This window comes from Rhinatrema bivittatum, chromosome 1, assembly GCF_901001135.1.
Source record: "Rhinatrema bivittatum chromosome 1, aRhiBiv1.1, whole genome shotgun sequence".
NCBI classification, from domain to species: domain Eukaryota; kingdom Metazoa; phylum Chordata; class Amphibia; order Gymnophiona; family Rhinatrematidae; genus Rhinatrema; species Rhinatrema bivittatum.
The window spans coordinates 152,438,389-152,448,549 of NC_042615.1; the positions used below are offsets into that span (position 1 = coordinate 152,438,389).

Here is a 10,161-nt window from a genome sequence, read left to right on the forward strand (position 1 = left end):
AGAGTACCTCCCAGCCATAAAATTATATTACAGCAGGTGCAGAAAGTATTTAAACAGGAAAACATAAATACCAAAGGATTGGTTTACTGAAGAGATTTAAAAAAATCACAAAAGATAATATAGACTTATTAACAGATTGTTTCAGTTATTGCAAGCATTCTCTTTCCCATAATTATTTAAATTGCTATTCATCTTTTCTCCACTTCCAGAGTACACTGATACATTTAATTGTGCTTCATCTGTTATTTTCTGCAGTTCTTTCTGCAGGTAAAGGTGTGTTACAGACCTTCAGAGTAACATAATAGAATAAACAACACTAAAGTGTAGAAATAGGCCTTCAGCATAATCTCCTTAAGAGTTGTTTTCAGGCTTTTCCAACTGAAGGTGACTTTTCTCTATAAGGCATAATTGATAATTAAATGTGTGGAGACTCTATTTAACTTAAACATTCACTGAGGATAAGCTTCTAGCAAAGTTCTAGAACTCAGATGAATCTTCTCTCGGTATAAATGTGTTTATTCATCTGACACTTTCTCTTTGTAGAGTAAATGTGTCTTCTTGTAATAAAGAACATAAGAACATAAGAACATAAGACATGCCATGCTGGGTCAGACAAAGGTAATCGAGCCCAGCATCCTGTCTCTGACAGTGACCAATCAGGGTCAAAATTACCTTACAGATCATAAAATGTCGGGTAGAACTTTCTTGATGGCAGCGCCATTATTATGGAATGCCATTCCAGAGCAGTTGCGGTGTGAGGCTGATATATGTGCACTTATGGGCCTGCTCGCGTAAATCCACCCGGATTTACGCAAGCAGGGCCCTCGCGTGCCTATTTTGCATAGGCCGCTGGTGCGCGCAGAGCCCCGGGACGAGCGTAAGTCCCGGGTTTTTTGTAAGGGGGCGTGTCGGGGGCATGTCAGGGGCGGGGCCAAATGACACGGCATTTCTGGGGTGGGACGCGGCTTCTAGCAGGCGTAAATCGAGGGACAAAGGTAAGGGGGGTTTAGATAGGGCCGGGGGAGTGGGTTAGGTAGGGGAAGGGAGGGGAAGGTGAGGGGAGGGAACGGAGGCAGGCTGCGCGGCTCGGCGTGCGCAGGCTGCCCAAAATCGGCAGCCTTGCATGCGCCGATCCAGGATTTTATAAGATACGCGCGGCTATGCGCGTATCTTATAAAATCCAGCATACTTTTGTTTGCGCCTGCTGCGTCCTGCTGCGGACTGTTTGTTTGCGCCTGTTTGCGTCCTGCTGCGGACAATTGTTGCAAATGATGAGCATGTTTTATATTATGTAATCTAAGATTTTTATTTTGTTGATTATGTATGTTACATGTAATCCACACTGGACAAATTTGTAATCTGGAAGCAGCAGAATATACAGCAATTTTTAAATAAAATACATAAAATTGTCCAACTGACTCCCTCATTGGCTTTTTACTTTGAATGTACCAGAAACAGTTTTAGTATGAGTTGTTGCTTCCATGGCAAGCTTCTTTTCAAATTCTCGCTTTGTATTCCTTATCAGTGCTTTGCATCAAACTTTCCAGTGCCTATGCTGTTTCCTGGTTTCCTCATTTGGATTCCTTTTCTATTTCCTGAAGGATGTTCTTTTAATTATTACAGCCTCTCTCGCCTCACCTTTTTATCATGCTGGCCATTGTTTAACATTCCTTCCATCTTTTCTAAAGCGTGGAATACACCTGGTCTGGTCTTCCAAGATGGTATTTTTAAACAATATCCTTGCTTGATGTAAACTCTTAACTTTTGCAGCTGCTCCTATCCGTTTTTCCTTAACTATTTTCCTCATTTTATCATAGTCACCTTTTTGAAAGTTAAATGCCATTACAGTAGATTTCTTTAGTGCCTTGTCTCCAGTTAAGTCAAATTTGATCATGTTGTGATCACTTTGCCAAGTGGCTCTAATACTGTTACCTCTTGCGACAAATCCTGTGTTCCACTAAGGACTAGGACTAAAATAGTTTCTCCTCTTGTTGGTTCTGGTACAAACTGCTCCATGAAGCAGTCATTTATTTTATCTAGGAAATTTACCTCTCTAGCATGTTCTGGTGTGACATTCACCCAGCCAATACTGAGGTAATTGAAATCTCCCATTATTACTGTGCTGCTGATTTTGTTAGTTTCCCTAATTCTTGTGACATTTCATTGTCTCTTCATTCTGGCCAGGCGGATGGTAATACACCCCCATGTTTATTTTATTCCCCTTTTTACATAGAATATCTATCCAAAAAAATTCAATATTGCATTTTGATTCCTGCAGAATGTTTATCCTGTTTGACTCAATGACCTCTTTAATATATAATTCCATCTCTCCACCCATTTGATCCATCCTATCTTTTCAATATAATTTGTATCCTGCTATCACAGTGTCCTATTGGTTATCCTCCTTCTACCAGGTCTCCAAGATGCAAATTATATCTACCTCTTCATCCATACTATACTCTCTAACTCTCCCAACTTATTTTTTAGACTTCTTGCAAATTCAAATATAGTCTGTTAGGTTTAAGAATTATTTTGAATTGCTTTATCTGGATAACTTTAGCCAAGTACAGGTAGTCCTCGACTTACGACGTTGATCCGTTCTTACGCAGCGTCGTAAACCGAATTTCGACGTAAGTCGGACCATAAGTTCATACAGTACTGTACTGTAAACACTTAGCCTATACTAACACAGTTAGTTAGTAATTATCAATAAACACACAAGTACAGTAAAATATTGTGCAGTAGGTTTAATAATGAAATACTGTACAACAGTACAGTCATAAACAGTGTACAGTACTGTAATAAAAAAAAACTGTAGTACTTACGTACTGTACTGTAAAAAACAGAGAACAATTCCAAAGAGAGAACAGGCTTATTGGGAGGAAGCTGCAGAAGGTGCTGGAGATACTGGGGCAGCCGAGTCAAGATTGGCAGGTGAGTCCAGAGGGATAGGTGAAGTAGAGGGTACAGGTACAGGATCTGTTGCAGGTCTCTCTACCTTCTTAAAGTACTGCTGCAGGTTAGCCTGGAAGGAGACCATCTTCTTCTCCTCCAAGATCTCCTTGTAACACCTAAGGGAATCCATGACTCCTCTGGCAACCCTAGTGTACCTTTCCGTGTCGTGATCCTCAGCCTCAAACCTTGACAACCCTTTCTCTATCAAGGCAAATCCTCCTGCCAAGCCCTGCCTTGTAAATCTCTTGGGTTCTGGGGTTGGTACATCTTCCTCTTCCTCTATCATCTGCTTCTCCAGTTGAATGAGGTCCTCAGAAGATAACTCCTCTCCATGAGATGCCAGTAGCTCTGTGACATCATCCTCCTCCACCTCCAGATTCATTGTCTTACTCATAATAACAACGTTCTTTATGACAGTAGTCACTGACTCTTGAACCCCTGTGAAATCATTCACAAACTGGGGACACAGCTTTTTCCACACACCATTCATACTGGTCTGCTTCACCTCATCCCAGGAATCGGCAATGTTCTTCACAGCATCAAGGGTGTTGTATGCTTTCCAAAAGTCCTTTAGAGTCAAGTCCTTATTCTTTTCTGTTGCTCCTAAAGCATTACCAATGACCCTTCGGAGGTGGTAGGCTTTGAATGTAGCAATGACTCCTTGGTCCAAAGGCTGTATTAGGGCAGTGGTATTAGGTGGAAGGTAAACCACCTTGACATTAGGGTGAAAGTCATCCAGATGGGCAGGGTGTCCAGGGGCATTGTCCAGAATTAGCAACACCTTAAAGGGGATATCCTTGGAGGTACAGTACTGCTCCACGCCTGGCACAAAATGGTTGGTGAACCAGTCCTCAAACACTGCAAGTGTCACCCATGCCTTCTTATTAGACTTCCAGATGACTGGTAGTTGACCCTTGGAAATGCCCTTGAGTGCCCTTGGATTCTCAGCCTGATACACTAGCATGGGCTTCAGTTTGTAGTCACCAGCAGCATTACCCCCAAGAAGCAAAGTCAGTCTTTCCTTGCAGACTTTATGACCTGGTGCTGACTTCTCCTCCTTGGCGATGTACGTACGGTTAGGCAAACGCTTCCAAAACAAACCTGTCTCATCCACGTTGAACACTTGTTGAGCACAGTAACCCCCCTCCGTAATTATCTCAGCCAATGCTTTGGGAAATTCACTTGCTGCTTTCTCATCACCACTAGCAGCTTCACCTTGCACTTTAATGTTATGGAGGTTGGCACGATCCTTAAACCTCATAAACCAACCTCTACTCGCCACAAACTCTTCTCTTTCACTTCCTTCCCCCTTTTCTCTTTTCAATGCCTCAAACAATCGCCTAGCCTTCTCCTGAATAACCATAAGGCTCACAGGGATACGGCGTTGATTTTGGTCTTCCAACCACAGCACTAATAATCTTTCCATCTCAATAATAAGCCCACTACGCTGCTTTGTTATTACTGTCGCTTTCATAGGAGCAGATCCTTTCACATGTTCAAGGATACGATCTTTATCCTTGATAATCGTAGCAACAGTAGAACGACTAAGTCCTAATGACCGGCCAATGTCTGTCGCCGTTTCCCCCTTATAAGATCTCTTTATGATATCTAATTTCACCTCCATGGTGATGGCCTTCCTTTTCTTTGATGCACTGGCATCAGAAGAGTCTGGCTTACGTTTGGGAGCCATAATGAAGGGTGATATGGCTGGCAGGAGACGCACAACCACGTAAGTCGGAATAAGACGTCCGTCGTAATAAAGCGTCGTAACCATAAGTCGTAACCATAAGTCGGAATAAGGCGTCGTAATAAAGCGTCGTAACCATAAGTCGGAATAAGGCGTCGTAATAAAGCGTCGTGACCATAAGTCGGAATAAGGCGTCGTAATAAAGCGTCGTAACCATGAAACAACGTAACTCGAGACCGTCGTAACCCGAGGAAACGTGTCCCACTGAAAATATGTGACAAGTTATCTAGCTAACTTTAGTTAAATAACTTGCTGCTTGCATCATATACATCTATATGTTTGGAAACAGTAAGACACTGAGCTAAAACAGGATAAATGCCACCAGAAAAATAAATCCAAATTTATAGTTTAACATAGAAACATAGAAATGACGGCAGAAGAAGACCAAATGGCCCATCCAGTCTGCCCAGCAAGCTTCCATCATTTTTTCTCTCATACTTATCTGTTTCTCTTAGCTCTTGGTTCTAATTCCCTTCCACCCCCGCCATTAATGTAGAGAGCGGTGATGGAGCTGCATCCGAGTGAAATATCTAGCTTGATTAGTTAGAGGTAGTAGGGGTAGTAACCGCCGCAATAAGCAAGCTACACCCATGCTTATTTGTTTTTACCCAGATTATGTTATACAGCCCTTATTGGTTGTTTATCTTCTCCCCTGCCGTTGAAGCAGGGAGCTATGCTGGATATGCGTGAGGTATCCGGTTTTTTTTAGAGAAGTAATGGCCATTACCCAACACCACAGGACTATGATTAGTGTGAGCACTGGATGTTAACGGACTAGGAAAGGAACCCATTCAATCCTAATAGCTTTGGGCCACAGTGAAATTCAACTGAGTAGACTAATCTTCCCAAGTTAGATATAATAGGCTGTAACTTTACCACAAGGTTAACCCTCACTACGATATAAGGTGAAAGCTTATATCAAAATAAAATCCATACTCTGTAAATTAATTTTTCCTTAAAATATGCAAGAGCACTAAAAGATCTTATACTAATTATAGGTTGACCCTTCAACTCAGAAAGACCTCTCAACACAGTTACTTCTGAGTGGCATATGAAGGGTATGTAAAAAGGTGCACACCTATGACCCACTACATTGTTGTGATATCAAAGGTGTGACATCTCTAATGTCAGTAATGGTTCTTCACCCTGGCAACTTAGATGACATATCTGCTGGGTGAGGCCTCAAGATAAACCCAGAAGGCAGCTGTAGGACAATTGGAGATACCTAAGAATAGTGATAGCAGCAGAAAAGATTCAAGGAAGGACTAAAAGACCTCCATCCAACGTAAATGGCTGTTGGTAATGATGACATCATTCGGGCACTGGCAGTCTGAAGGGAGGAATCAGCCCATGCTTCAAGGCCACGATTCTTCAATTCTTCAGTTGCAGGGAGAGTGAGTGAGGACATCATGGTAATACCATGGGGATTAGCAGAAGAAAAGAAAAAATTGTGGGGCCCCTGCGCACCTCCCCTCCCATTATAATGCCTATGACCCAGGCCTTCTACTTCCTCTGGCCCATCTACCTGAACTCTTTTCAAGGGATTGTGTTATAGATAGCTGGGGTTCAACTGTATCATAAAGTATTCACAAATGGGCTTCCCATGCCCATCAACACTCCAATTGCATTTTATTGGGCAATATGAATGCTATCCCTATAGCCTCCCATAAGGATAGTCTTTCATTTTTTGTCTCATCTGCTGGTTGCATCAAGACAGAACATTGCATCTAATTGGAGAACACCATCTAAACATCTAAACAGTCAATAAATAGTTGGTTACAGCTAATCTGAAAGCTGTTACCATATAATTAATTACTTTTTATGTAAAGTATATATAACAAAATGTACCCAAAGTGTGGTTGTCCTTTTGCAGCTTTATGTAGGCAAAGAAATGCTTTTAAATAAAAATTATAGAACTAAGGAACATTGGGGGTCATTTTCCAAGGAGTTACCGCAGGAGATAATTCCGCACTAACAGCCGTTAACACGATTGCAAACTTTTAATTTTGTATTCAGGGGGCGGAGCATATGTAAAGTTATCGTGTGCGGCAAAACAGCCGCAGTGTTAGCACGGCTAATAGCTACAACCCTTTCATTCGCGGTATGTTGTGTGCTAGAGGCAAGTAAAGGTTTATTGCAGTTTCACAACATTTCAGGAGAGAGAGAGAGAGAGAGAGAGAGAGAGACTTGCTATAATGTCTACTCCCTAGACAGGTATTGTATCCCTATGGGAGACCCACCTAGTAACTCGAGGTGGGGATTAGGTATGAGTGTAGGGGGTTGGGGCCACTTTCACATTCAACATGAGACGTACGAACAGAACAGTGGTCTCTTGTGAAGATTTGATGGCCTTCGGAGTAAGGAAACTCACTCCAAGATGAGATTTGGGCAATGTTCTCTCAACCTAGCTTGATGGACACTCTACCTGGGCAACAACAAGCTAGTTTCTTTTGATAAAATCTGGGTGGGAACCTGATTGTATATTTGGAGGTGTAAACAGGTTCTAGGATAGTAAAAAGTGTATACAATAATCATCTATACTTGGCCTATAGCATTCAATGGCTAGCAACTTATTTTGCTTTATTCTTTATTAGTATGCAGATATTGTTATGAGTTGAAATATTTTCTCAGTGCTCGGTTATGTGTTGTAATGTTATCAATCTTATGGTAATACATACATTTTTCCATATTTAATTCAGACATTTCTTTGATTGGGTGAGCAGAGAGTTGGATCAAGGGTGAGTGCTAGATGTAGTGTACTTGGATTTTAATAAGGCCTTTAACATGATTCAACATAAGAGACTTATAAATAAATTGAACACCTTTGGTATGGGACCTAGATGGCTGAGTAGAAACTGGCTGAGTGGTAGGTGATGGTAGGTAAATGGAAGGTGATGGTGAAGGTGATGTAGGTAAATGGAATTTTCGCTGAGAAGAGGGGTGTTACTTGTAGTGTGCCTCATGGATTGATCCTTGGAATGGTTCTTTTCAACATTTTTGTGAACAACATAGCAGAAGGATTGTCTGGAAAGGTGTTGCAGTCCTGGTCCCCTTGCGACTGGGTCCTTACCTGCGGCTCTCCGGTGACAGTGGCGGGAAGTTCGGGGCTGCCTGGGTTCCCCGGAGGCCCAGCGGCTTGACGCACGGCTTGCTGGCCCGGTTCGGGCCTTCCCAAGGCGGCGTCTCCAAGAGGCGAGATGCCGCCGAGTCTCTTGATCCGGCTCCTCCCTCTCTAGGCATGCGCGGGGAAGCCAATTTATAAGGGCTTTTCCCACCAGACCACGGCCCGCCCACCTGAATGTCAGACGCCGGCTAGTATTTAAGGTCGGCGTCTGCTTCCTTTCTCTGCCTTGCAACGAGGTTCCTCCTGGTGAGTGCTAGTTGCTTCCGTGTTTCTAGCTTCTGATCCTTGGCTCCTGATCCTGCTCCTGACGTGCCTGTTCCTGCTCCAGTTCCTGACGTTCCGGCCCTGCTCCTGCTCCTGATGTTCCTGCTCCAGTTCCAGCTTTCCTGTCTTCCGTGTCTCTGTTCCTGTCCTCCCTGGTTGGTCTTCCTGGCTTTGACTCCGGCTTGCTTCTGGTTCTCTCTTCTGCTGCCTGCCTCAACCTCGGACTGTCTCATCTTCTCCCTCGCTCTTGATCTCCTAAGTCCCAGCGGTCTGGGACCTCACGAGCTCCTCTCCGGGGGTCCTCAGGCTTCCAAGGTGAAGTCTCCGCTTTGGTTCCAGTGATCTCCTAAGTCCCAGCTGTCTGGGACCTCACGAGCTCCTCTCGGGGGGTCCGCAGGCTTCCAGGGGGAAGACTCCAGATCTGGTGACCTGACACCGCTCACCGGCCTTCTTCTCTGCAGAGTGCTGTCTCATATATCACTCTGCCAGGCCGGCCCAAGGGTCCACTGCTACGCCAGTAACAAAAGGTTTGTCTTTTGCCAATGATATCAAAATCTGCAACAGGGTGGAGAGCCAGGAAGGTGTGGAAAGCATGAGATGGGACCTAGCAAAGCTCAAGGAATGGTCTAGGGTCTGGCAAGTAAGATTTAATAATAAAAATGCAGAGTAATGCATTTAGGATGCAAAAAAAACAAAACAGGGAGAGGTACAGTATTGGAGGTGAAATTCTTCTAAGCATGAAAGAAGAGCGGGATCTGGGATAATTGCATCTGATGATCTTAAGGTGGTCAAACAGGTAGATAGAGCAACAGCAAAAGCCAGAAAGATATATTACTGTATAGGGAGAGGAATGGTCAGCAGAAAATAGGAGGTGATATTGCCTCTCTATGGGAGGCAATATCACCTCCCATATCAGGGAGACCTCTTTTAGACTACTGTGTATAATTCTCAAGACCACAAATTCAAAAGGAGTCTATCCACAGGGTGGCTACTAAAATAATCAGTGGTCTTTATTCTAAAGCATATGGGAATAGACTTAAAGATCTAAGCATGTTCACCCTAGAGGAAAGGCAAGATAGGAGAGATATAATAGAGATATTTAAAAATCTCTAAGGCTTCCATGCACAAAAGTCAAGCCTCCTTCAGTGGAAAGGAGGATCTAGAGTAAGGGGTCATGGGATGCGGGTAAAAAGGGGAAGATTAAGGAGTAATATTAGAAAATATTTCTTTATGGAGAGGATAGTGAATGAATAGAACAGTCTCCCAATAAATGTGGTAGAGACAAAAATGGTATATGAATTCAAGAAATCATGTGATGAATACAGGGGATCTCTAAAGGAGATATGGGGAATGTGAGGCTGAATTGGTTGGGTGGATGAGCAAGCTAGATGGTCTTTTTCTGTCATCAAATTTCTATGTTTCTAATTGAAAGTAATGTACTCTATACCTAGTTTTCTGCTAGGTTCTCTAAAAACTGGAGTTTTCCATTCTTAAATAACTGCCCTATATGCTTGGTATCTTACCACACAACCAGCTAAAGTTTTTCATATTGAAGTGTGCCAGGAGACATGGAATATGCCAGAGTGGTAATAAAGGGAATAACAGAGAAGAAATATTCCCTTTTCTTACTATTGTATGCCAAAAGGACAGCAGCCCACTCCCCCCCCCCCCCCCTACAAGAAAGGGATGATCTTCAACTAGCCTCAAATATATGTTTGAAGGGAGGACATCTTTCTCCTTAGCAATTGAGTGTTACTCCTCAGGCTACTTCTACCACATTGTCACACTTTTAAGGTGAATAGCTCTTTTATAACTCATGAAGTTTTTATATATCATTGTTATTTATGTCATATATTTTTTATTATGTGTGTCTTATTCTTTACCACTTCAGACAGCTCTTGTTAGAGCAGGAGAATGTGGCTAATAAGAAATGTTAAATAAATAAATACATAGATAAAGTGATAAAGGCCAACAGACCTATTCCCTTCATCCTTTAACCCTGTTTAGATTATCCTCATAATTGAAGTTCTTTTACCATGCCACAGAAATGTATATACTGAACTATTTAATT

General features: G+C 42.6%; 1 protein-coding gene across 1 annotated transcript; it reads right to left on the reverse strand.

The window, feature by feature from the left end:
- Positions 1–2,812: 2,812 nt before the first annotated feature.
- LOC115080149 (tigger transposable element-derived protein 1-like) lies at positions 2,813–4,663 on the reverse strand. The gene has a single exon (XM_029584229.1). The coding sequence runs from the start codon at positions 4,643–4,645 to the stop codon at positions 2,873–2,875; it is 1,773 nt and encodes a 590-aa protein (XP_029440089.1). The 5' UTR covers positions 4,646–4,663; the 3' UTR covers positions 2,813–2,872.
- Between the last annotated feature and the right edge of the window lie 5,498 nt (positions 4,664–10,161).